Below are 27705 nucleotides of genomic sequence, written 5' to 3'. Positions count from 1 at the left end.
ATTCAGTTTGCGACAAGAAATACAAAGATCCATAGCTGCACAGAAACTGCATTCATGGTTTGTGTTTTGAGGTGCAAACAAATGTTGACTCTCTAAACAACATGTTTTAGTCAGAAGTTTACATACATTTATCATTTACATGAATGTCACAGTAATTTGGGGTTTTTATTGAATTCTTTGAGCTGTTCTTTTTCCAGGGTGTACAGCTTAGATCTTTGATGACTTCAAAAAAACAAGAATTAGGTGCAAATGTTTAGATTTATTATGGATTTTCTGTAATCCACTCAAGGTCAAAATTATACATGCAAGTTCAATAATATACAGGCATCCCCACTTATATTCAGTTAAATGCAAACTGCACCTCAACCAACCAATTTTGGCAGACATCAACAAGGTTCTGGAAATAGTAGCTGGATATGTGACCACTCTTCTTGGTCATTTTAATTGGTTGATTTAATTGGTTGATAACCCTTCTGAAAATGTGTGGACTGAGTTTGGGACTTTCAAAGGCTATTCCAGAAGCTTAATGTCAGCCTGCTTTTCCATTCTATTCTACCACCACCATGCTTGATAGTTGGTACCATATTGTCAGGTTTGAAAGCTGACCTTTAGCAACTGTGGCCAAACATGTGAGTCTTTGTGTGGCCTTACCATAAAACATTTCTTTAGAAAGCCTTTGGCTTGTCCATGTGGGCAGCTGCAAATTTCAGTCGAGCTCGAAGGTGTTGATTTTGGAGCAAGACCTTGTGTCTTGGTCAGCACACTCTCAGTCCACAGCGATGTAAAACTCACTTCAATGTGGACAGGGACACTGGTGTTCCAGCAGTTTCCAGTTCATGGCAGGCTTTGGTTAAGATGTTCAGGAACCTCTCATCTGATGGGTGACAGTTTCTGTCTTCTTCCAGACCTTAATAAAATGGTGACACATACAAATATTCACACACAGTGGTTTAAACTGATAATCTTGAAATCTGCAGCTGATTAGAAATGGTTCCTAGAGCCATTTCCGCCCTGTAAAAATCTACAAATTTCCTTAGCTTTTCACCGAGTTCCTTAGACGTTCTCAATGTTCTGAGTGTTGGTCATTCCAATGAGTGCTATCAAGCAAATGCTTTTTATTCTGGCAAAGAGTAACTACCAGTTGTAGTCAATCTTGATCTTTAACATTTAGTTAATAGGCCTTATAATTTTAAAAGATATTGTAGAACCTTCCGTACCACTTATCAAAAGATTTTATTGCATGTATTTGAGCTTGCATGTACATTTGACCCTGTGTGGATTAGCAAAATTCCAAAATAAATGTAATCTTGTTCACCCTTTTTTATTGTGAAAAATGAATGCTGTATAATCATTCCACCCTGGTTCTAGGGTGAGTTTATGTATCCTTGTGACCACAGACTTCTGTCTGAAATTTATGCTTTTGACTTGCATCCTGGACGACATTATGGAGCACTAAAATAAAAAAAAATCATTTTTTTATTATAAAAAAGGTTCACTTTTACAAAACACAACACTGTTTAAGCTACACATTTCCTTTAATTTAACCAAACATCACAATCATCAGGAAAAAAAAAAAGCATAAAACTCTAAAATCCTTTAAAAGCTCTCTCTGTGTCACAAACTATTTCTGTGACAGGAATCACAACCTGATGTCCCTGAGCAGAGAGAACAAAAATACACATATGAAACCATTTCAATATAGTTGTCATTTTGCCTACTGTAGCCTATCTATTGCGAGGAATGAGAAAGGGTGGGCAGATACGACAATGAAACGGCACAGTGTTGGCATATTCACAAGAAAATAACATATTAATAAATTAAATTTGATCACATGAAATGTAACATCTTTATTTGACACGAGGAACACAGGAGTGAAGAAAAGTTCTTGCTTGGCACGAGAGGTGTAAAGACTCAGTACAAGCTTTGGCACCACTGAGGAATTTTTAATCATTACAGTCACGAGAATTTAAAATGCACCACGTGCAAACAATCGTCAGTGACGTGTTTGGCTGCACATTATGTCCAAACCTATTCCTTTATGTGCTCGGAGCAATGTACAGCACTTTATCTGAAGGCGGTTCTAGAAGATGTTTATGCACTTGCATGCTTTTAATGTTTAATTGAGTGTGTTAGGAGGCAAATTCAAAGCTAGACTATCCTGAGCAATCCATCAGGGATTTCGTTTCCTTTCTTTACAAAAAAAATTATAAAAATTAAAAAATAATCCACCTATTTAGGATTGCACCCTTACAACATTATCACTGGGCAGTTAAGCAAAAGAAGACCTTCTTCCTTGTCCAAAACAACCAAAAAAATGGTGCTTACATTGCCCATAATGCAGCTTAGCAGACAACAATTTGGTCGAAACTCAATTTCGCGCCACAAGTAACGAAACTCAAATAGAGATGCTTCTGGTCTGTTAAGCTTGCTTCTTTGTAACTGCTGCCCCCCAGAATCCCTTCAACTTTCACTCAATCAGCACTGACTGAAGTGACATCACTTGCTCCTTTGGGAGCAACAAAAGACTTTACACAAGTTTTCACACACACAGTAGTTCTCCCTACGACCTGCAAATAGAATCTGACATGTACAAGTGTGGTAGTGAAGTCCATCTTTCAGTTAAACTAGCTGATATAATGAAACAACTTGAGTAATTTACCCATCAGTGCCCACGCTTTAAAATCTATTCTGTAAGAATTAACACCTGAATCTATGCTCTTATTAAATCAAGTGCTCTAAATCATGCCAGATGTTTAGATTATATCAACTAATAATTAGCTGATATTTGAGACCTTAAAGAATTTTTGGGGGACTTTCAAATTATTTGCTTTTGACTTCAATGTATATTTAACATCATAGCATTTTATAAAAAATGTATGCAAAAGAAGTTTGTTTTAGTAGTTTGAGCTACCATATGGCAATATGGCATACTGTGAGGCAGCACATGTCCACTGAATCCCAGCCCTCAAACCTTCAAAGTGTCTTTCACAAGCACTGTGAGCTGAATCGCTAAAGAAATAGTCTTTAGTGAAATTTGAGCCACCAGCTCTTTCATATCTCTGAAGGAGATGACATCATCAGTGAGGGAGGAGTTCAAACATCGCCTTTCTGCATCCCGAGCGCGCGTTTAGTCCTGAGTCCCTGCCTCTCCATGATGTTCCACAGCTTCCGCAGGTTCGACTGGGTAATGACATCATCAGGTTTGAGCTGGAGAGCCCGCAGGTAGTTGGCTTCTGCTTCGGTAAGCTTCCCATTCAGGTGGAGGATGGCACCAAGGTTCATCAGAGCAGCTGGGTACTGGAATAAAAAACAGAAAAAAAAAAAAAGAAGGGAGCAGTGGATGTTTGGCATAAGGGTGATAAGATACAGGATTGTTGTAGTTTTGCAACAGTGCTGACCTTGCATTTATTTGGGCAAACCATTTTAAACCTGCCCTTGTTATTTCCGCATCTGACACAGAAAATGATGTGAGATACACAATTTAGGAAGCTTGCCAGTTCTGGATGGTAGATTAAAGAAAGGGCTCTGGTGCAATTTATTTTAGGCCCTCCTTTAAGAAAATCAAATACCCATTAAATTAGATAGAACGCAATCTCTCTGTGCAGATCAAATAGATAGGAGTATGTCCTCTAACAATGCCGCAGTAAACAAAAAGGTAGCTACAGATTGTGTGTGGGCAAGGGCTCAGTATTTATTGTGATATGCACGATCAAACCCATTGAGAAGAGTGTTTCTAGAGTCCTCTTGATTAAAATGCCATACTTTTAAGTTGCAAAGTGAAACCATATGACCCTGAAAAGCAGTCCAGTTGTGGGGATCTACAAAATCTAAGTCATAGCCATCCGTAACTAACAAATACACCCATATCTCATCCTCAAAATCATCTGCACCTAATCGCCCAGGCCTGGCCTCGTTCCCAGGACTGCATCCCCACTGCATGACATGTTGTTACTAACTTGGAAAGTAAATCAAAAGATTTTCCCAGCATGAACACAACTGTTTGCCTCTCCTCAGCATGGATTTTTCACTTGTTTACGTTCCACTTTTCAGTGATTGTGAGCGCACTCAACAAATGCGCACATATAGAGCTTGATTATTTAAAGCAGTGAGAATGTTGGAAAGCTGTTGATTAATTGCGGTTTTTACAGGAAAAAAACTATACAGCTAACTTTTTGTTTTTCTCACCTACACAAAAAAGGACAATAATTATAATTAAATGTTATATTTCAGAATTTCAGAGCTCCTCAGTTTTTGATCATACAGGAATTTTGTAGGCAGGAGAGGCATACTTACTCTTACTCTTAATGAGGGTTCCCTTGTTATTTAGGGAAATATGCAACACACTGGCATATTAAATCACACCAAAGCCAATCATGGGACAATAGAATTGGACAGACGAAAGAAAACAGGCAGTTTGAGGGTAAAAGTTTCTGTATTTTTACCCTCTGTGACGAAAAAGAAAGTATCGACCTCTGATCCACAGCTTTTGAGAAGAGGCCTTTAAGCCATAGTGGAATATGATCATATTATCCAGCATATTCTGTTCAATTCTCTTTCTCAGAGGACATTTGTTATAGTATTAAATCACACTCACTGTTACCACAGTAATGACAGGTGCAGCCACATCCACCAGCACTGAAATCTTGAGGGATTATGATCTTAAGCGCATACAAATTACAACATAACCTCATCGTATCATAATTTTTGATTTGCCGGGAGCAAGACATGTACTGTGTCATGATTATACAATTTTCACACGCTGGAAGCATTGCCTGTTCTGCTCAGACTCGACATTATATTTGTGATGAATCTCGGAGTGGGTAAATACAGCGTTTTAGTGTGTAAAATGAAAAACACCCTCGCACCTTTCTCTGGGGGCACATATTCATTGCTTTTCTTAGCACGTAAAGCCAGAGCTGAATCTTTCATGACCTGAAAGCTATTGGATTAAGCTGATATTTGAGAGACTGTCATTCACTAAGCAGACATGTGCAGGGAAAATGTCAAAGAGAAGAGGCACTATAGTCCTGAAAAATGAAAAGAGGAGCCCCTCGGTGTGTCTGAAAGTGCATGTGAAGGCTTTAAGAGTGTGAATTATAATGACTGGGATTGAAGAAACATATTTCTTACAGAACAAAATGTAAACACACAGCTTTTCAAATTAAAATGGACAACCAGTATTCTTCTAGTCAAAGATCTGACTGAGCTCTTAAGGCTTAAACAGGATGTAAAGAGAAAGGCAGCCCTTCTCTTTAAAAGTGTCAGATTGTATAAAATAGTAATACCAAGCCTATAGATATTCCCTATGGCAGTAGGTCAGATTAGCTTATTTTAAAAAGTTCTCTAAAAGTAAAGAAGTAAGGGCCATAGTAACAGGAACAACACTAATATGGGAACACGAGGCAACGTAAATGAAATTCCTTGTAGGAATAACAAGCACAAAGGCTGTTAGAGCAAAGGTCACAAGTATTACATTACTAGTCTCCATTTTCAGCAAAGTTAGAGAACTAGCTGGGGCAAAGGATACATTAGCTGATATACAACTAAACAGAAACTAGAGGGTTAGTTACATGACTTGGCTATATTATGACTAACTGTTACCTGAATGGAGTGGATAAGACCTAAACTGTTTAGCTAAAATAAGTCTCCAGAACTGATACGTGAGTCAGTCTCCAAGGTTGAACTAAGTAAAGGTCATAAACAGTGTTGGTCAAGTTACTTGAAAAAAAGTAATCAGTAACTAATTACTGATTACTTCCCCCAAAAAGTAATCCCGTTACTTTACTGATTACTTATTTTCAAAAGTAATTAATTACTTAGTTACTTAGTTACTTTTTAAAAACACGATTTACAACCTGAAGAGGTGATAAAGTGATAGATCTTTCAGCCCAATTCTACTTTTTCTACATAATCCATCATACAAACTGTAATCAACTGGAAAAGTCTCTTTTTAAAACTTGTTTTATCAGTTTTAATCTTTTAACTTTATGCATCAAGCAAAAATTTAATTATATGCAACATTCTCTGACTTGAATGAATTAGTTTAACATTTAAACCTATTTTCTACACATTCCAGCACATAAAATAAAATATTTTTTGTGTTTACACTCACTCTTTCAAATAGATGCAAGTAAAACACAGCAGAAAATAAATAAAGTCAAAGACTAGCGGTCCTGTTGCTCTATTTTCACCTGTAAAGCAGGACTTGGGTAGGCGGAGGTTTACCCTGGTGCAGGTGTGCCGCGGTCAGTTGAAGAATCCGCGAGTTTCTCTGTGAGTTTCCCATTACGTGGTAGCACACTCGGTGCTTGCTTGGAAGTTTAGGGGGTTTTTTCGCTGTAAAAAGAAGTTTTCTTCCCACGCACGATGGACGCTAATGTTTTTGTCACTTTTTATGGAATCAAACTCAAAGTAAGGTCAGTACTTCCACGCTTTAAATGCTGCACGCTCATACTCTCTCCCGCACTCGATATATGATCCATTGTTGATCTGCACACAGCTGTTGTCACTAACGGCGCACTCGCTTACGTCACTGTCATGGGACATTCTCGCAAAAAATCACGGTTTTAGTAACGCAGTAACGCAGCGTTCCTACGGGAAAGTAACGGTAATCTAATTACCGTTTTTGCAATAGTAATCCCTTACTTTACTTGTTACTTGAAAAAAGTAATCGGATTACAGTAACGCGTTACAAGTAACGCGTTACTGCCCATCTCTGGTCATAAATAGAAAGCAGAAGCAGCTAGCATGTAGCTAGCCAGCTAGCTGCATAAAATATATCAAATTCCTAATGAAAACAGTTATAGTTCATGGTTAGTTAGAACTAAACATAATAAAACATTTTTGTTTTCCGAGGTCATATATGATAATCTTACCAGTTCTAAGTTACTTAGAACTGTGGAGCAACAGTACTGTGACCACATTTATTATTTAACATTGTTCAGCACTGCCTGAACTCTAACAGGCAAACTTTCTTCTAATTTCTTTAAAAAGTCTTTAGAAATAGTTCTCCAGGTTTCTTGAACGACTTTAAAAGCTCACATGCACCCCGCTGTTAAACAGTAGTGCCCATTCAAAATTTTGTATTGTACAAGTTCTAAGTTGAGACTTTTAGTCATTTTGAAGGTGTTTAAGCATATTTGTTTTCAGAAGTTTTAATCTGGATTGATGGAAAAAATCTCTCTGCCACTTGATTGATCAATTTGAATTAATAGCTTATACATTCTCGATAGCCATTTAAGGGTTAGATATTACACATATTAACAAATTTTGTTACCAAAGTAGGTTTTTCTTGATCCAGTTGACTGGGTAGCAAAGTACCTAAATATACAATTTGAAATTTATTCTTTGCCAAGATGTCTGCTATGTCTAGACACAACACTGGCTCATCCTTTTGTTGCTTGGATGAGGCAAAGGTCAGTGTTAAGTAGTGTAACTTGGAATAAACTATAAATTAATAAGAGTTGGCCCAAGACGTTTGCACAATGTGTTAGACAAACACGTTGGGAAATGCTTCTATAAAAGGTGCCTTATAGACTTACACCAGTTAATGCAGTGGAGGCAGGATGAGGTCTAACCCCGTCATATAACTGAACATAAGTCACAGAGCAGGCCATCAGTAAGCACACTGACATAATAAATGACTCCAGGAAGCTCCTTCAGACCTTGTCTAACAACACAGGGGTTCCTATAACTCTAAATCACCTTCCACAGACTGGTCCATGCACCCTTTCCCTTTGAAGTGACTGAGGTATACCAGACAGACAGGCTATAATGGCTACCAACTTCCTCAACCACTTGTGCAGACATCAAGAGACATGATCTCTGCAAAGCTTGGTCTGTTTAACTATAGTGTTATGATCAAGCATTTACTCTGAAGCTAAGAGCGTGACTTCAGTGTCAGACAACTGAATCATTAAGCTCTTTTCTCACTTGGAATTTGGTTGGTTGTATAAAGGTAACAGTTCACAGGCATGACCAGAACACAGTTTCCATTTCATTTCCAGCACTATCGCTGCTTGCCAGGAACAACAGTACTATAACGTAATGTCAGAATGATGGGTAATACATAGTATGTTGTAAATTGAATTTACAGTGCAGACGTGTGTGTGCATTTCCATGATAAGTGCTAACAGGCCTACCAGTCCAGGTACTTACATCTGGTCTGAGGCTGGCTGCACGCTTGTACTGCCTTTCCGCCGCCTCGTTTAGATTGGCCTGTCTGAAAAGAAAGAAGAGCGGAGAGTAAAAAATTTGCACATTATAAGATATTTTTATCAGTGATAAAAACGAATATATTTTCCAGCTAATGGTTGTATTCACTCATTGTTAAGCTTCTTAGTATATAAATTATCGTGAATATTGTTCATTTAACGTAAGAAAGAAATGTGTATGATTTCACTCATACATAGTCAAATTAATTCATGTAGTCATTAGTGTCATTTAAATTCTGCTGGTGTAGTACTAATAGGCACAATGATACTTAAGCAAAGAAAATTTCACACACACACACACACACACACACACACACACACACACACACACACACACACACACACACACACACACACAGTAAGCTCCACAATTACATTTTTGGGCCGTTTCTGACAATTATAATTAACAATTTTTCGAGTCATTAGTGAGATCAAATTTCTACAGAGGGTCTTGAACCTCAAGTTGGTAACTGCTGCTTTTAACTCTTATTTTAAGTAAATACAGATAGACTCAACTTTTATAATACTATTAAAAGCTGCAAGATTTCACACTACATTTTTACACACTGCGTTAAAGTATTTGACTGAATAGCAAGTCATAGTGAAAATTATACTACTATTTGTACCTGCCAAGGCTTAAAAAATGACTTACTAATTTGAAAGACTTGCTTACATTCTGTCTCACGTAATTGTCAAATGACAGTACAAACTCTTTGCCTACTGCAGTGATGTTGTAAAATACTGGAGCTTCTAATATAGCCACCGGTAAACAATATTCTGGGACAAGCGGCAAATAGGCTTGACATAAATGGGATCATGTGTTTGGACACTGATTCAGCACATTAGGCCTTACTTTGAGGTTCTCATTTATAAATAGATAAAGAGAAGCAGACAATGTTGATGCCAAGACTGCTTAAAGCACCAAAAGTCCTCCCTGACATGTTACAGCTGGGTACAGTAGCAGTAGTTAATCGGCTCTACACTAACATTATTCATGGAGTACATGATCTGGACTTTGCTGTGCCAAAGTTAATAAAGCCCTTCCTTCCTGACATGCTAATTTGTATTTATAAGGCTTTAAAATAAAGGACACATTATGGATATCATAGTCATCTCCTAGTGTCCTTCCTTGGTCTTTGTTTTGTTTGGGGAAGTGCTAGAGAGTCATTAAATAACAGATAAAGTTACAGGAAGCCACATTTAAAGTCAAAATCTTTAGGTATCAGGGAGGTCAAAAGTAAAGTCATTTCCTTCTTTTTCTGATTAGAAAATTGCATATTTCCTAATCCTCAACCTGTAAAATAAAGCAAAGATTTGTGTCGGTAAAACACGTCGCTTAACAGCAATGTTACACTTGCATGATGTGTATTTAGAGTTAGTTTGTGCAGAACAATTACAGGCAAATCCTACATTGCACTGGACTGTCAGGTCATTCTTATCATCCTGTTTATGCTCAGTCAGTCACTGCACATAAAGCAAGCCCCGGTTTGTAGCTTATCTTTATTATCAGGCAGGACAGCTTTAGCTTTGACAGGTGGGCGTCATATCAATAAACACTAATCCTAATCTGTTTGGATTTATGTCCCGAGGGTCTCATCTTAAAATAACCAGTCGGATCAGAACTCGAAGGAATGACTTGTCATTTAGATTTATCCTTAGGTTCTCGAATGCAAACCTCAGTCAAGCCCTTAGACTTTTAGCTTTTTACAAACCCTCTGTGGCAGCGCACTGAGATGCTTCAGAGAAGAAATGACTTTTCCAGATATGTAGAGCAAAAATGAGTTAAGGTTCATCATTCCAATATTTTCCCTCAGTTGCTGGGAGTAGAGGACATTTGCAGTCCCTTTTGACACATTTTAAGATTTATAAGCTGTCCGTGTACACGGTTGCCAAACTTTGAGGGAAAAATTCTCCTATTGGTTCTTTACAAGCCGTGCACAGAAACCTCACCACTTCCATTTATATATGTAATACATAAAAACTTTACCAGCAGCTTTTCCACTGAGAGGACATTTTACTATTCTGTAACGCTGGTATAATTTATATTTGAAAAGATGGCTTTTAAACGGCAGTGGTAAAGAACAAAACCCTCAAATGTTGAGGCAGCATGAGGGCAAACTCAGCAAATAATGAATTTCCAAAACACCGTAATTCTTTGAAATATCTCTTCATTCAAAATTCTGTACTAGTAAGGGAATCCCCACGCAGAAACACAGCTTTTTCAAAGTGGCGATTTTAGCCAACCTGAGCATATGAGCAGCACTGAAGACCACATCAAACTCAAAGTTGTCCAATTCTGCGGCTCTTTCCGCCATCTCTGCAGCCTCGCCAAGACGGGACTGCTCCAACAGAAATTGTCCTGGAAAGAAAGAAAGATGAGGGTAGCAGAAGTTCTGTTAAGAACCTGTTAGCTCCTGTGTCACAGAAATGGAGCTTATTCCTAAGTCCAGTATGGAAGATCTGTAATCACTCATCTGTCTGCTTCTTGGGTGTTCAGCTGCTAGTCTTTTCTTTACATCTCTTCCATTTACCCGTCCTCCCCATATCTGCCTCACATTGGTCATCCAGAACCCCATCCAAGCCTCCAAAACAGATTAGCGTAATTCTGTATCTTAATAAATCCTGTCAGATTTTTCCAAATGATGTTGCTTTATTGAAATATATTGATAGTGTCCAGAACATGTATCATTATGCTTCAGATTCAATTCATCTACTAGATGTAGAAATATTTTAGTACATTTCATATAGGGCCATTATTAGTTCAAAATTTCAATTTATTCCTACTACTAATAAGACTTTTTGCATCAACACTGAAAATTCCGGCATACTGACATTAGCATTTAGTTTTAAAAATAACTGTGCCTAAGCATATCTTTATATACAAAATAAAGATACCAGAGCTACGGGGGCTTTTTGTTTCCTTTTCAATTTTACCAAGCAAATGCACAACTGTATTCCTTGTTATCGCACTGCAGCAAACCAATGGGATTGGAATGAGATGGGGACATCTTGTAGAAGAGTAATGACAGGTAAAGATGGTGACTGGTGTGTAAAGAAACGAAGATGAATGGAAGCTGAGTAAGAAATGAGTGAGACAGAAAAAGAGGCAGGGAAAGCAGGAGACAAGTCAGACAGTGATAGACTGAAGGATTGTTGTTGTTTTGCTCGGCAGCGTTTGAGAACACAGATGAGACGCAGGTTTTCATGGGTTTTCCTGTGTGAGTCTTGCCACCTGGTTCAGCACCTTCAACTCCCTGCACCAGCGGCTATAAATGAACAGCCAAGTCTAACCACAGATGTTACTGAATGCTGGAAAAAATTGCAATGTAGGGATAAACTCAGGCGTATGCCTGTTTGCATTCTTGCACTGAATGCTAACTGTGTTTGCCTGAGATTCCCGAAAACCAAGCGCACTCCAAAGGAGACTACCTAGAAATGGTTCTGCATTAAAATGAGAACAATGACAGGAAAGGGGTCTTTGTTTTAGCTTTCACCCTCTGTGTCCTTCCTTCCGAGCACATCTTTGTACGTGTATTTGGTGTTCTATAATGTGAACAGATAGCATCACTCCTAACATACTCACACCTGGAGATCATCCAGTGACCCCAGGATAGCAAAGGCAGCCAGATGTGCGATAAAAGGAGGAGGCAGCCCAAATAAACATCACTTATAGCAAAAAGCTACAAGATAACATTGGAAAAAAAGAAAATGGAGAGAAAGAGCGTAAGGACTTCAGAAGGGGAAACTGCTTCGTCCAAAGTCAGCAGCAGACAGACCCCTCATACACTGACCAATCTAAACTCAAAACCAAAGATATCAGTGCGGAGAAAGCACCAGGAGGAATAGAAGGAGATAAGAGGAGAAAGGGACAATGCACAATGGTGCTTTGAGCGGGATAACACAGAATTCATTTCCTATGAATATCCCGGAGATAGCTCCTTGGAGCAGCAGGGAATCTGTTCCTCCAAGCTGATATGAAAAGCCTCAATAACAGCGGCGTGGGAGGAACACGGTACCGTGTTTAACAATCGTAAAATGTGTATTCAGACTCTGTCTTCTCACGCAGATAAACGCAGCATACGTGGCTTTTTCTGAGTGTGTTTGCACCATCTGCAACGCTTCAAACAGCTCCAGCAGTGCCAGCACTGATACGAAGAAAAAAATGAAATGACAGCGTGTTACCGCCATTATTTTACAGAACTCTAATAAAAGCGCTGAGAGATTGGACATTTCTGGATTATTAACTCCCAGCTTTGATTTTTTCTTTCCCATAATTCTTATCGAGTTACATAAGCAATCAGAGTGGAACCAGTGTGGTTTATAACATTAGTTGTCAAATGACATGGTAAATTTAATTGCACTCTGAGGGTGACGCCATTAAGTTTTTGTCTTGGTTTGTGGAGGGTAAAGAATTGCGAGTGTGAGCACAGCTGAAGGCAGCAGAGGCCGATCATAACCGTATTAATGCAACGCCTTACAGTACTGGCAGCCATGCATGATTTAGCTGGTAGAGAAACACTTCAAACTAGATTGTCGCTAAAATAACTTCAAAACTGTCCATCAACTACAGGCAGACACTTCTGAAGATAAAGGCATTCATGGTTTTATAATTAGAATATCTATTTTTAAACAGGCTTTGTTTAACGTGTCTCTAAATAAATCTTTTAATATATTTCTTACCGTAGTGCATGTAGCAGTTTCCTTTCGTCGGGTCTAGATGAATAGCTCTCAGGTAATATCTCTCCGCTTCTGTTTTCTGCCCCTTAAAAAACAAAAAGCAACTCAAGTCATTATAAGTGATGGTTGAACATGATTTTTTTTTGAGAGGTTTTTGTTACATCCTTGATTATTCCACTGATACAACATAACCTGAACACTGCAGGCCTGAAAGAAAGAATACTGAAATAAATGCACTTCGGGGTAAACCAATACTGCCAAACACTTGTTCATTCATAAGCTTCCCATCAAATTAATTCTTTTTAGCTGTAAAGACAGCTCTGAAATCTAATATACATATTAAAGATTAAAACAAAGGGTTAAAAACATAAACCTTAAAAAAAGCTAAACCTACTTTCAGCTGCTCTCGTATTCACAAGGGTTCACCACAGTAGGTAGTGCAACATGTTTTATTTGGCACACTTTTTATACCAGATGCCTTTCCTGACGCAAACCCAAAGGGATTTGCGTCTCCTCCCAGGATGGAACAGGGAAGCTAGGCAAATGGTGAATGTTTAAACCACAACACTATTGTTTCGACATGGTTTAAAATGGTATAGATTATGCTGACCACCAACAGTACATATTATATAACACACAATATGTATAGCTGGGCCTGAGCATGTATTTCTTTGCATCTGAAAAACTGTAGTGCATCAGCAGGCCTCATTTGAGTCAGAGCAACCCAATTTCTTTGTATCTGCAGAAAAGAGACGCTATTAAAAAACACAGCCGCACAATCTCTCATGCCAAACCGTTAGAGGAAAAACCTCCAAGGTGTTGGTGTGGGCGCATTTGTGTGCAGACTCTATTGCCTCTGTTCACGAGGCTGAATTTCTCCATCTCTTTTGTTTCACACGTCTGCGCCGATTGCTTCTATATTGCCAGCGGACTTGTCATGCAACAAGAAATGAGAGGGCAGGGCTCATTAGGCTTGCTTCATTAGCTTCTCCCAGTGCCGTCAATCGCTCTGAATGACCGAATATCAGGCATACATGGCTTATTTCACATTTTCTTTGGCTCCATACTCTTTACATTCAATTAAACCTTTTCCCTAAACATCCATCAGAAAGTACAGTGGTTCAGTCCATTTAGGTAGAAGCAAATCATCATTTAGCAGATTTATGGACGAGTTCAGGTCAGTGGAAAAAGGATGATTTTCAAACAACTATCAAAAGGATATTCCCTGATTTGTAGCTGAATAAAAGGTTAGTTTAGGTGCTTCTACGTACTTTATCGTGCGGTCTTCCACAGTGCGAGACCATAGTTAGAATTAGTGCCGAATTATCCAAATATACGGCTGAGATTAAAGTCATAAGTCTCATGGTGTTGAATGACCACAAATTTCCTTAATGCACACCACACCACTCTGACTCCAGCAAGATACGTCTGACAGACAAGGAGGCCTGTAATATAGTGGAAAGAGTACACTAGCGGCTTTGGAGTTGCACTTGTTATTTGCTCACGGATGTGGACGTGTGCAAGACTATCAGGTTCTGCCTATTATTTTGTGGATTTACACATGTAGCTTTTTTGTGGGCAGCTTTGAAAGCTGAAATGTGGTCGCTTTCGAGCTAAAATATTCCACGTTTCAAAGAAAAACAGTGCTGGGGTGAACCACAGTACAAGGCTCGAGTTTGACCTTTCCTTCCCCTGTCTGTATTGTCGATTGACTCTAGCAGGATGGCCAGAAATGTAGCCGATGGAGTGATTCAATAAGGAAGGGGAGTAATTGAATAATAAGCCCATCCACTGGCCTATTGTCCCGAGCCCATCCAATCTCATGTTTCTTAAGCCCTCTAGTAGTGGAGGTGGCCTCGTGGTGAGTGCATAGATCTGGAGCCCCTTGAGCATAAGGGAGCAGAGCAGATGTCCGGCCACCCTCGGTGACTCTAATGTGAACCTACTTAAGGTGTGTGTGCATATGCTGCATATCTTTAAATCTTTCAGCAAAGACGGGGAACTGGTCAGAGGTAAGGTTTAAAGCCCTTAGGGTTTGCAGCTGCCAGTGTGCACATAACAGTTTTGTAACTTCAGCTCGGTTGTGTTTTTATGCAGCACCCGAAGCCGTGGAAGGAGAGAGGTCAGCGTCGTTAAAAAAGGTTACGCAGGAAACACAGTTTGTCTCCCAAATCTAAACTTGACTCAGCTGCTCACACATCTGTCACATGCATGTGTATTTGTTTTTGTTTAGTGGAATGGGAGAGGTGGAGGAAGTACAGGAAGTGACAGGAAGTTCGTGTGTCCTTGGATGTCTTCTAACACTCCCATGAATATACAGGCACATGCAATGAAAGACAGAAAAAAAAGAAACATGGTTTATCAGGGTCATCCAATCACAGAGGGATCGCTCTCATCCACACCAGAAAAACTCCCTGCTTCCCTGACCTTCAGATGTCAGCCATGTATTTACCCTGCTCCAACACAGCAGTTTGTTGGCATCAGTCCCTGGATCAGGATCATCCTAAGGTCACCCAAAATCTATTTAACATTTCTGCCTTCAGTTTTTCAGTTTCTTTTCTTTCACACTGTGTGGAAAGTGTGTGAAAAGTGTGAAAGTTCTGTCCAACTAGTAGCTGCAAGGGTCACACAATGAATTCATGCGTTTGAATCCACCCTTGCCTTTCATACTCAGGAAGCCCATATGTAATAACAGTTATCACAGCTCTTCAGTCTCTGCAGGGAAATCAATAGGATGGGTTCGCCTTGCTCCAGTGCCCCATAAGTTGTTCTATATGCATTATTCATCACTCCACTGTGCCACTCCAGGTCCCATTTAATTACACTCTGCCACATAGTTAACCACTGCAGTCATTACTAAGATAATGCTTTGTCTTCTGCTTCTTTCTGTGTGAGTGTGTGTGTGTGTGTGTTTGTGTGTGTGTGTCTGTAAGGGAACATACAATGATGGATAGCAGTTTTCCATAAGTGAGGTGAGCAGGGATGTGGTCAGGCTTGACCCTGAGGGACTCTCTGTACCAGTGACCTGCTTCCTCCAGCCTGTTCAGCCTCATGTAGGCTTCTCCTGAAAGGAGAGAGGAGAATGGAAAATATCAATAATAAAAGGAACTTGTTTTGTGTTTTTTTTAGCATATGCATTTTAAGATTTCTTTTATTTAAAAAATGTAGGTGGTGCCACACTTGGCACCTTGCCTCCCCAAACACAAAAACATGTGCTAAACTATCTGGCTTAAGCCAAATTCACCAACACTCTTAGCTTCCCAGTCACCCTGGTGTTTTGACCCTTGTACACTTGCTTGTATTTACACACTTATTTCATCAAGGGGCTTTGCCTTTTTCAGTGAAAATAAGAACCTGTTCTTGATTAAAGTACAAGGGAAAAAAAACTAAACTAAAAAAAACAACAACATAAATATAATACCATATTTTAGAATTGAGTACAGTGAGGTTCTAGAGGTAAAAATCTCATTCATATTCTCATATTCTTGATTATGAGCCATAGTGTTAGAATCATCCAAAGAAGACTTACTATAAGCTGAGCCTTTGTGATGTGATGGCATGTGCTCATAACAGAAACTCACAATACTAAATTGGAACAGTGACACCCCTGATTTATGGAGGTCAGTTTTGGCTTGGTTCAAGGCTTAAAACATTTTTTAAGCAAGGACGTTCAGAAACATCAATGGGGAAACTGAATGGGCAATCAGTTATTAGATTTGGAGCCTTTACAAAAGGTGAGCACTGTTCCACTCTATTCTATATATTACACTTATAATTGTTCTTGCTCTTTTGGGGTACTGATTCTTGTCAGTTTTAATCAGTTTTTGTTTTTAGATTTTTTTCTCTTTTATTTCAGCATTTCATTTTTCCAGTCAGTTTTTGTAGCTCCTACAATATTAATCTATTTAAGGGTGCTTATTTTATCCTATTTGATTCTTCTCCTTCTGATCTTTTTTGTCTTTTTAGTCTTCTTTAAGGTGCTTTTAATCTATAATTAATTGCATTGTTTTTATTACATTTATTCTGACTTGTTATTAGCTCGTCAGTCATCTGTGAAGCTCTTTGAACTTCATCTAACAGCAGAACATGCTGCAAGTCTAACTGATTAATTTATTCATGGATGTTAACTCTGCGCTGTCTGGATCTGAGATAATGATGTAATGCTGGTTCTCATTATAATGGCTCGCTGTAATAGGTCATTTGAGAAACTTCAAATTCTTCTTAACCCCATGTTGACTGAAGTGACCACAATGCAGATAAATCTGAAGTTTCTCTGAAAGGACAAAAGCTGGTTATAAAAACTCAGAGATGTTGTTGGATGTGAGGGCATGCTCTTGGTCCCGAGAGTAAGAAGATAGGCTGATGACATATACTCAGTATCCCCTCCCATTACACTAATTCAAACACTCTTCCTTAATCCCTCTCTCCACCTGACTAAACACAAATCTTATTTTCCTTCAGCCTGCCTGTCAAAGGAATTTATGCAGACATCTCCCTGCAATCTCAACTATGTCATCGGGATGAGTTTACAATAATGTAATTAGTGTTACAATAACAAAGAGGGGGATGTGACTCGTTCCACAGATGAGCTTCACTTCTCCTCAAGAGGACACAAAGTGTGTGCACACATCGTTTTTGAGTTACAGTGGTGGAATCCAACAGGTGGGGTTCCTCGGCAATGATTAAATGGCAATTTGTTTAACTCACATTTTAAGCTCTCACAAGCCAGAAGGCCAACACTTGAGACGGGAACAATAATGTCAGATTGCACAGCTTTAACTCACATTATTACTGTGTTCTTCACAGCTCATGAATGTGTAATTTTATAGATCAAATGGTAGCGTTATCTCATCGAGATGCTTATTAACATTTCAAGCTGGAATCACCTTTGTAGTGATTTTTAAAAATAGATTTTTTTTATTACTGTTTAAAACAGATATTATATGTGAAAAAAAAGCTAGTCGCTCACCCATCATGTTGAAAAGGCTGTGTGGTGCAAACTGCCTCGGCATTTTCTGCACTGCCTCCTTGAAAATAGACAAGGCCTCCTGTAGAAAGAAAATAGTTAATTCAGCTAGTTCAGTTTTCAGTTCGCGTCACCATAATTGTGGCCTTTAACTAAGTAGTTAAATCACAAGCGGCACGGACAAAGTCCTAATGGAAAGTGTTACAAAAATTATTTTGGTCCTTCTCTGTTTATTCATGTTATGAAAGCTGAGATACAAAACAAGTACTTCTCAGCTCCTTCAAATATTCGCTGGGCCCTTTTCCCACAAACGGGACACACTGACCTCCTGCTGGCCCTGTTCATGGAGCAGTTTTCCCAGGTTGTACAGGCAACTGGTGACGGAGTTCTTGTGAGCGTGAGGATCCTTCAAATTCTCATCGGGAATGTCAGCACAAGTAAGGAAGGTGCGTTTGGCCTCTTCCAGGTGGCCCTGGTTCATCAAAATTATTCCTATATTCAAGTAGGCCGCTGTGAGTTCAGAGTGAAGAAAAAGCAGGTTCAATTAAAGGCATGTGAAATGATATAAAATGTCTTTTGACATAAATACATTTGTGTTCAGAAGTTTACATACACTCATCATGGAACAGAACGTCATGGTAATTTTAGGATTTTAATCATTGTTTTTAATTGTTTCTTTTTCATTTTTAATGACTTTAAAAAACACGAACTGGGTGAACAAGTCTGAATTTATTTTGGATTTTCTCTAATCACCACAAGTTCAAACCATCCACATTTAAACCATCTATTTGTTGATTTTAAGTGAATTTGAAGAGGTAGTCTTCCTTCTTCATTATTCCATCCACTTTGTGCAGTGTACTGTTACTCCCATTACCACTGGCAGTAAACAGCCCCGGAGCATGATGCTACCACCACCATGCTTAACAGCTGGTACAGTGTTCTTAGTTTGAAAGCCTCACCTTTACTCACCCAAACATTTCTGTTATCATTGTGGACATATAGGTCAATCTGTATCTCACGTGGCCAAAAGGCAGGGGAGTCGAACTCCAGGCCTCGAGGGCCGGTGTCCTGCAGGTTTTAGAAAATCACCCTGGGTCAAGAGAATCAAATGATTACTGTTACCATGCCTCTGGAGAACTTCAAGACATGTTGAGGAGGTCATTTAGCCATTTAAATCAGCTGTGTTGGATCAAGGACAGATCTAAAACCTGCAGGACACCGGCCCTCGAGGCCTGGAGTTTGAAACCCCTGCCATAAGGCATTTCACTTGTCCATGTGAGCTACAAACTTCAGCCAAACTTAAAGGTGTTGAATTTGAAGCAGGGGATCTTGGAATTAGTAGTGGTATAGTAATATAGACATTTTTCAGATTGTGTAAATCTCCAATTCCTTCTTAGAGCTTCACTCCTGTTCCTTGGACTTCCCCATTGTTCTGAGTTTTGGTCAATCCAATGAGCGCTGTTAAACCACTTCTTTTGTTTATGTTTGCAAACAGAAGCAGCAAGTTGTAGTCAATCATGATCACAAGCAAGAAGTTAATATGGCTTTAACTCGTCACGTTAAAAGGCATTGTAGAACCTTTAACACCTCTTATTAAAAGATGGAAATGAGAATGCGCATATATTTGAGCATGTATGTATAGTTTTGATCTTAACGAAAATCCAAAATAAAATCACACTTGTGCAGCCTAAATTCCTGTTTTTTGAGGTCAAATATATATGCTGTACAATTATTCCACCCTGGAAAAAGAACAGTTCAAATAAATAATTATCAACTGTAAATAAAAGAGCAATAAACATAAAAAAAGCTTTAAACAAAGAAAAAAACTTGACGATCTACACAGAAGAACATGATAATACAGCCTAAAGGAGGCAGAACTTGAGGTCGGAGCAGAGAAAAGTAGGACACATAAATAAATACATGCCAAAAAAGAGATAAAGCTAACAATAAAGCTACTCTACTTGGTAGAGTAAAAGCTGGACCCTCATCTAATGTGAACACTCAAGCGCAGGACTGAATTGCATTACTTCACTGGCCCTTTACATGTCCATGCAAAAAAGAATAACCACATCAGCAATAAAATTAAAGTGTAATTAACCCCAAAGTCTAATTGATGACAGCTCTTCCCCTCAGGCTGACCGCCTCATAGATGATTTACAAAAATGAGACTCTCCGAGATTTACTTACATGCCAGCGTAGGCCGACTCCCAATGGCAAGTTTGTAATAACGCAGCGCTTCAGAAAAGCGTTCATTCTCCTGCAGAAGCAAACCCCTGGTCCAAGAAAAACGCAAAGATGTGACAAGCTGCAGTACAGTTTCTTTTAACTCTGCATGCAAAGTAAGCTTTAACCTCTCATCAAAGTAATGAGTGGTGAAAGTGGCAGGTTTTTCTTCCCGTATCCCATATACTTATATATAATCCCAATATAGCCAACCATCCATCAAGCTCAGGTAGCACCTCCGTTTTAAAGAATGCAAAACACCTTTCAGTTTTCCCTTCTCTCTTTGTTTCTTTGCCAGTTTCTTGGCACCCGTAACTTGAGAGGGAACGGAGAAGTGGGAAGGAAAACAGTGTCTGCATGAGAGTTACAGACACGGGTCTGCTATGAGGTTTTGGCATCTGTGACACCTTGTGTTGCAGGATTCTAAGTGTCTTTGTGTTCCCCCAAACCCTGCAAACCATGACTAATCAAATCAGCAGCAGACGGTACAAAGAGCCACAAGGGACACACAACTCTCTTGCATCAAGCCATACTCTGTATTTCATTTGCTTCTTCTCCTGTGTTAGATCTATTCTTGTGTGCCCTCTGTAAGTTTTTCCTGCTAGTCACTCTGTGTCTATATGCGCTCTCCTCTCTCCCCTTTCTCTTCCTTTTCCACAGTGATCTAAAGTGATGGATGGTAGGAATCAGAACTTGTTTGTGTCAAGACTATGCAAACACGAGGAGGTGGAACGGGCATCTTTATCACTCACAGGTTATACAGCATGTCAGCCATGTTCCCTCGGTAGTGCAGAGCATTTCTGTATGCCTTCTCTGCCTCCGCCATCTTGCCCTGGTTCTTCAGTACGTTCCCCAAATTTCCCCAGGCTAGAGGAAATGTGCCAGTCAAGAGTTATACAGCAGAAGAAAAAAAAAAGATGCAGTTGGTGGTCATGTAAAAGCAGTTATTCACACTAATTTGTCAAAGTAAACTAGTATCACTTGATAAAAACAATTAATTGTACTTCTCATGCTTACTTGTTTATTTAGAGTGCTCTCTTTTTTTTTTATTTAAGTATTCTTAGGCAAGTGTGTAACAATCCTCTAAGCAGTTTTCTGTTATTTTCTTGCACATATTTCTACTTGCCTCTTTCAAGATCAGGTTCCCACAGTGGGTTTCAGATCTCAGCCCAGTTAAAAACATGCATATTAAGTAGAACTGGGTATTGTTTGAGTTTTTAAAAATTTGCTGTACATGCCATTTTTTTCCATCTTTAACAAAACAAGTGAAATGTCTCAAATGTACTAAAAACGTACAGAAACAAATATTAACACAGCACAAAATCCAAGCGGCAAAAATGCATTTGCCAAACAGAGTTTTTACGTTCTTTGTTCACTTTCATCTTGAGTAGCTATCAGTATTCATTGATGCTGTGAAACTGCTTCGTCATCTTTGAATGTTACCTGTAAAATAACAGGAATGGGTGCGTAATGTTCCCCTAATAAAAAAAACAGCTTCATAGCTATAGTAACGGTTGCTGTGGCCAAAAGATTGATAAGCTAGCTTTGAGTTTGTAAAATTAACTAGAGCTTGAATGATTTTTCGGCAGGCAGATATTACTATCCAATTTTGCTGACATATCTGTACTGGCATATCTTAATAATAATAAATAACTACACATGAAGATTCTGTTTACGTTCTACCTGCTGGAAAGAAAACATCGCTATCAGTCCTAAAAATTCCTGTATCAATTGAGCTCTAAAATTCAGTCATTCAAATTTGCTCCTTGCTTTAGGCTGAAGGTAGGAGGATTCCTACTTACATCTAAAGATAGCCAGTGGCCTTCTTACCTTTAGCGGGATTCACATTAATCCCAGACTTGTAGAGGTTTTCCTCATTGCTCCAGTCTTTGTTTCTTTGAACAGTTCTGAGTCCATTCAGCAGTACTAGACCCATACAGAGACACAACAGCACAGCCTTGCAGCCTCTAGTCCTCAGTCTAACAAACGAGGCTCTTGCACAAGCAGCAACAAGCAGACAAAAGCCTATACTGGGAATGTATAGTACTCTCTCTGCAATTACAAAACCCACATAAAAGAATAGGTTAGTGGCTGGGATGAAAGGCAATGAAAGGATGCCCAGTGAAAATAGTACTAGGCTTTCTGTAGGGGGCAGGGGTGTCCGTGGAGGGCAGTGGTGCAGTCCAGCTGAGCCATTTAGGGCGGTTTTTGGAGAGCCATGCTCTGTGTTATGGTTTGCATCAGGAGCGTGGTAACCATTACCATTAGTGATGGATTTCCCATTAGTGACATGGGCCTTCCCATTGGTCTCCTTGACTTTGGAGGTGGGACCACGAAGGCCAAACAAAACCAGAATGCTCATTCCAACATAAAAGGCAACGGTGTGAAGGTTCCTACAGTCAGCCAAGGACCTGACCAAGGGCACGGCATCCATGGACCAATCGAAACTGAGCTTGTCAGGGCAGAGGAGGAGCCAGGCGTTGGCAGCAGGCAGGTGGAGAAACGTTAGCATTCGAGTGAGGAAATGAGGCGAGTCGGCTGCAGGGTTGTCGGAATTGGAGAAGTTTGGAGGTTTATTGCCCATCCAGTAGAGGCGAGCTGACAGCAAGAGTGCTCCCCAGGAAGCTAGCATGCCAAGACTCAGCAAAACATTGATGTTCTTTTTCTGAAAAGTAGGGGAAAAAAATGTTAAAGGGAAACACCTAAATCAACATTTAGGTCAAAGCCAAAGGTTTTTGTCTGTGTTCAAGAACACCTGATGCACTTCCTGCTAGACAGCTAAACGTATATCAGACCTTTTAAAATCAGCGCTCAAGCAAAACATAGTCCTGTTTGTGTTTTTTTAGTCTATATGAACAAGATCCTTTTCTGTGTTATAATAAGTAATAACGTTTCATTATAATTTATAGATATGCACTTGCTTAAATATTATTTAATTTATTATCTTTTCATTCCTACAATACAGAGAAAAAGAAAGTATGTAAAGCAGTCCCTGGGATGTTTTTGCCTGGGGTTTAAACCACACTCGTGAACAATTATACTGCAACACTGGCAGACTTCTTAAAGTTAAAATGCACAAAAAGCCAGAAACAACACTATGCAAACTGGTGAAAGACACATTAGGATCTGGAAAGCAGGGCATTCTCGTTGGTGTCAGTTTCAGTGCGAAGCAACAGGATTGTTTATATGATGAAATATTTGCTTCAGATTGAATGTGTCTTACTCAAAGTGGTGAAATATTTTTTGTTTGAAATTCACAACTGGTTTGCCAATACATTTTTGATGTTCAGAAAGTTATATTAAAGATAACAAGAGAAAATGTCAAAGTCCAAAATCAAAGAATAGAAAAAAAATCAACAAACTTCAAAAAATGTCAGTTTATTAGTATTCCACACACACCCCTCAGTTCTGATCTCATTGTAGGCAACTCCAAAGTAAATTTGAAACAGTGGAGGTTTTCTTCCCAACTCTTTCGGCCTGTTGCAGAAAGTGTGACTGGTAATCGGCTTAGGACTCATTGTTCTGATCTATGCCGTTTACATCTCATAAGAGCATTACTTCTATAACATAATCACTATTATTTTTTTTCTGTCACGCAACAACTTTGACCAAACTGTTTAGGAACCCATAAAATTTGAACTAAATAGAGTTTGTGTAACCTTTCTAATTTTGCACAGAGCTCTGTTGCTTATTGATAAAGCACATGCTTGAAAGGAAGTAGAAAGAGGATTTTTTAAATAAAATAAAAATCCTTTCACTGCAATTTGGTGTAATGTTTTTAAGACATGACAAGGTTGTCAGATCACACCCAGCAACCCCCCCCATTCCACAGAAAGATAAACTAAACAATCCAAACTGCAGTTCTTATAGCCGCTTGAGGCTCCAAATGGGAGTTAATCCACTTTAACTGCAGCTTTGGTCTCTATGGAAGCTCGCTCCTTCTAATAGGAAAAAAATATATTGAAATAAATAAATAAATAAAAAGAAACCTTTTAAACATTTGTAGGCAAGTTGAAATTCTACATTAAAATTAATATTATAATTTATCTCAAAATTCAACTCAAAATCTTTCTGCTAAGCCTCACCTCACCCATTCAGGTCACTCAGCTGAATCTCTGACAGTCAGTGCCTTTCGGAGCAGTTTTAATGGAGTTCATCAAATAATCAAATAATATTTCCTGTTTGAGGTACAGCCCATTTAAGAAGTTTGAGCCCTTGTTTTAATGATTCATATTCTAGTATTTTTCTTAGTCTCTTAGAGCTGCTTAGCAGTTATCTGTATCCTTCCAATGCAAACCAACTTCCAATGCCAACAATGAGGCTTCAGCATGCAGTATACACAAATGGCTGACGTTACAGAGGCAATGTCCATCTATAATTTACAGTCTATGAGCTCCTTGATTGGTTAACATTTGGTCACAGATTGGTTAAATTACATTTGTTAGGTGAAATCTGAGGGAGCTGTAAGACCAGTGATGCTTTTGAGACCATTTTAATTTGGTTTTCTATCTGTCAGATGTGACGCCAGACTTCCTCAATACCACAATTTGACATGATGCGTTCTGAAATCAATTACTGCTCAAATCTGATTTAGTGGTATGTTTTTGACAAGATTAAGCAAATCTGACTTCATTTCTTATACACCGATTACTCTTCAAAGTCATATAGTCAAAGACTTACTGACACAGACAGTGTGGCGCCACACCAACTAAAAAGTGTTTGTTAGTTATATTACTGTGTGATGAACATGGCATAACACTATGAGTGATGATCACAGAGATGCTGCTAACTTCCTATTTTCTGGGGCCATTTATTATCCAAGCACTGCTGTAATATGAACTTTATTTGAACCTACAGTATCCTGAGGGAATTGAGCTCTCTGTGTGTATACAAGTGCATGCTCACAGTTTTTATAATGTGTACTATCAATGCCCAGGACAGGAGGAGCACACATACTTTTGGTCTAGTATATTATCATCCGTAAAGCTTTAATAGATCTGAAAATTACTACAAGAGCTCATACAACTCATATTGTTGAAAAGGATAGCACAGCTTTGGCTTTTATCTCCAAGTAAGTTTATTCACTATAGTAATCGTTTATACTCCGCTGTATAATCTATGCAATATGAATTGCCATTTCTTACAGCTTCACAACGCACAAAGAGCAAATCAGTCGTGTCATTAATGAACTCTGATGAAATGAGCATGCTCGAGTAAGCTCACGCGTGCTCATGTTATCCATAACACGCCCATGCTAGGATTAGAATAAGAGGCTTAGCATCTACCCTGACCTGCTGGCTCCACTTAAACTGTTGATTTCTCCAGATCTGAAAAAGAAAAGCATGGTCTCTTTGGAGAAGTTAGATGAGGCAAGAAGCCTAGTTACACTAGATCAGTTGTCAACTGTAGGATGAAAAAGGACCAGTTTAAGGACTTCAGCATTTAGAGCATTCTGAGAGGCAGGGGGCAAATGAGCGGGGAAAAATTGGATATTGATTCAGATGCCAAAAGGTGGTGCGCAAAGGATAAAATAGAGTGCCTCTTACACAAGAAAAGGTGGGATGTGCTTATTGATGGATGAGACCACACTGAATGTAAAGAAAGGCAACTGACAGAGGAACCTACTTCTGCTCAGTATTGGAAGATTAGCCAATTCCTGTAAGAGAGTCATTTGTGGTATAGCTGAATGAGTTTCATTCTGCTACTCGATGGCTTGTCTATTTCTAAACTGTTCCTTAATTGATTTCGCAATCAGCTGCACACACAGACACACACAAACACACATCTCAAACTGCAGAACGGTGGGGTGCACTGCTAGTTCTACTTTCCAGTGATGCACCACTGCGCCTTCACAAATTCAGAGAGCAAATAACTCTTAACACCACCTTTCGTTAGTGCATTTTAGAGGAAACTGTTTTCTGCATCAGGAAAGTCAGTTTAACCTCAGCAGAATATTATGTGGTAGCTGAAAACAGATCTCCACTAACCCAACTTTACCCTCTTCACACAAAACAATCAGTCCTTTAACAGATCCAACTTCTAACTGCTATAAAAGTCTTTTTATCTTGTCCACTTAGCAAAGAACTCATCCAAATATTATAGAGTAAATTGCTATTTTGAGGTCATAGGAGCATGTGTCAGGGCATCTTTGATATTTGACATTTATCCAATTTTGTTACCATTCCCAAGGTGCTTTTTAACTATGGGCAAGGTGCTCCAGGCATGAAAAGCTAAGGTATAGCACCTTTTCAGACACGTGACACAAACTATTACTTGCTTCATCGGTGTGGTTATTTCACAGAATTCTGTGGCCCACACAAAAGGCGTTTTCCACTTGCAGTGCCATGCACTGTCAACATCAACTGCACTGAAGTACGAGTAAATTGAATGCTTGTTTTGTGTTCCGACTGCATTTCATTGTTAGTTTTCCACTCCCTCGTTTCTACTCTTTTTAAGCGGGCGCACTGTCAAGAGGTTGTCATCTTGCTTTCCAGTTCACATACGTGGAACGTGTGCTTATGTGCCTATTGTGTAGTACATTTTGAGTTTAGGCTTCCAGGCATCCACAGACACGGAAACCACAGCTTAAACCGCATTCTCTCATCTGATGTTAAGCCTTGCAAAATATTTTGGATTAAACCAGGAAGCTAATCTCTACATTATTATATACTCTAAAACCAAATTGTGGGATTGTGAGCCTGCATTGCATTTAAGCTACTTTTACCTCTCTGTTGTGTAAAGTACAGCATAGCAGACAAATTTACACACTGGACACTCAAATACAGCAGTGGCCAGTATGCATGGCCGGTATACTGTTTACAGTAAACAGGGTCATTCTGCATCACACAGCATCAGAGACAGATGGTAGTAAATGGTCACCCTGTGTATTATCTTGGCCTTTAAACTGCTTTCTTGAAAGAGTGTCAGCATTGTTTAAGGCAATACAGGTACTCTTGATGCATTTGAAAGTAAACACAGAAAGTAGTCCACTGGATTATGAGTAATGCACAGGGATCCTTACGAAGCAGGGAATCGAAACGTAGCAGCAGAGTGATTGATGTGAGCATACTGAGAATTTGCCTTCAAATTCATAATCCTGAATGTCCAGGCTAAGTGTAAAGATTTAGTTTTTTTAAACCACAAGTTCTTTTGTCTTGAAATAAGACTGCATTGCAAGTCATCTATATCGCTGCTTTTCATTGTTATCTGTGGATGCAAGACTCAACGGATCCCGGACTTACCACTGGTCTGTTTTTAAAGTTTTGAAGGGGCTTTGTGATTTTAAAATTTTACCGTTATCAGTCGGAGTGAAATTCCTGGGAACTGGTTCTTACTCTTACTAGCTTTAACAAGATCTGCGTGTATCCACGGAGAATGGCTGGCATAATCCTCAGCCATCTGTCAAATGTAGCATCACGCTCGCGTCAAACATCCGAACCTAATACTCTCCCACATATCTCCTCCACTTTGGATCCTCATTTGGAAATTCAGCATCAATTTCTGAAGCTTTCGCTGAAATACTTTTTGTTCTCTTTTGCTTTATTATCCACGTTCTCCCTTGACTTAATATTCTCTCCATCGGCCTCTTTCTGCACATAAAACATAGCTCCTAAGCCTTCATCCTTA

The 27705-nt window shown here is 39.1% G+C and overlaps 1 protein-coding gene across 1 annotated transcript in view; it reads right to left on the bottom strand.

Annotated features, from left to right (window-relative positions):
- Positions 1-1458: 1458 nt before the first annotated feature.
- The window catches only part of LOC113008764 (transmembrane O-mannosyltransferase targeting cadherins 2), a 66452-nt gene continuing 40205 nt past the window's right edge, over positions 1459-27705 (bottom strand). Inside the window, exons 3-12 of the mRNA XM_026146479.2 lie at positions 21910-22744; positions 20832-20946; positions 20044-20129; positions 18182-18366; positions 17860-17938; positions 15833-15954; positions 12894-12975; positions 10458-10572; positions 8158-8221; positions 1459-3297 (exon numbers count right to left, since the gene is read on the bottom strand). Of these exons, the coding sequence (XP_026002264.2) occupies positions 3094-3297; positions 8158-8221; positions 10458-10572; positions 12894-12975; positions 15833-15954; positions 17860-17938; positions 18182-18366; positions 20044-20129; positions 20832-20946; positions 21910-22744 (1887 nt within the window). The 3' untranslated portion in view covers positions 1459-3093. The remainder of the gene's footprint in view (positions 3298-8157; positions 8222-10457; positions 10573-12893; positions 12976-15832; positions 15955-17859; positions 17939-18181; positions 18367-20043; positions 20130-20831; positions 20947-21909; positions 22745-27705) is intronic.

Source organism: Astatotilapia calliptera, chromosome 17 (genome assembly GCF_964374335.1).
Source record: "Astatotilapia calliptera chromosome 17, fAstCal68.1, whole genome shotgun sequence".
Classification (NCBI taxonomy): domain Eukaryota; kingdom Metazoa; phylum Chordata; class Actinopteri; order Cichliformes; family Cichlidae; genus Astatotilapia; species Astatotilapia calliptera.
Note: the sequence above shows the minus strand (reverse complement) of the source record. Positions and strands in the feature narration are given on the sequence as shown.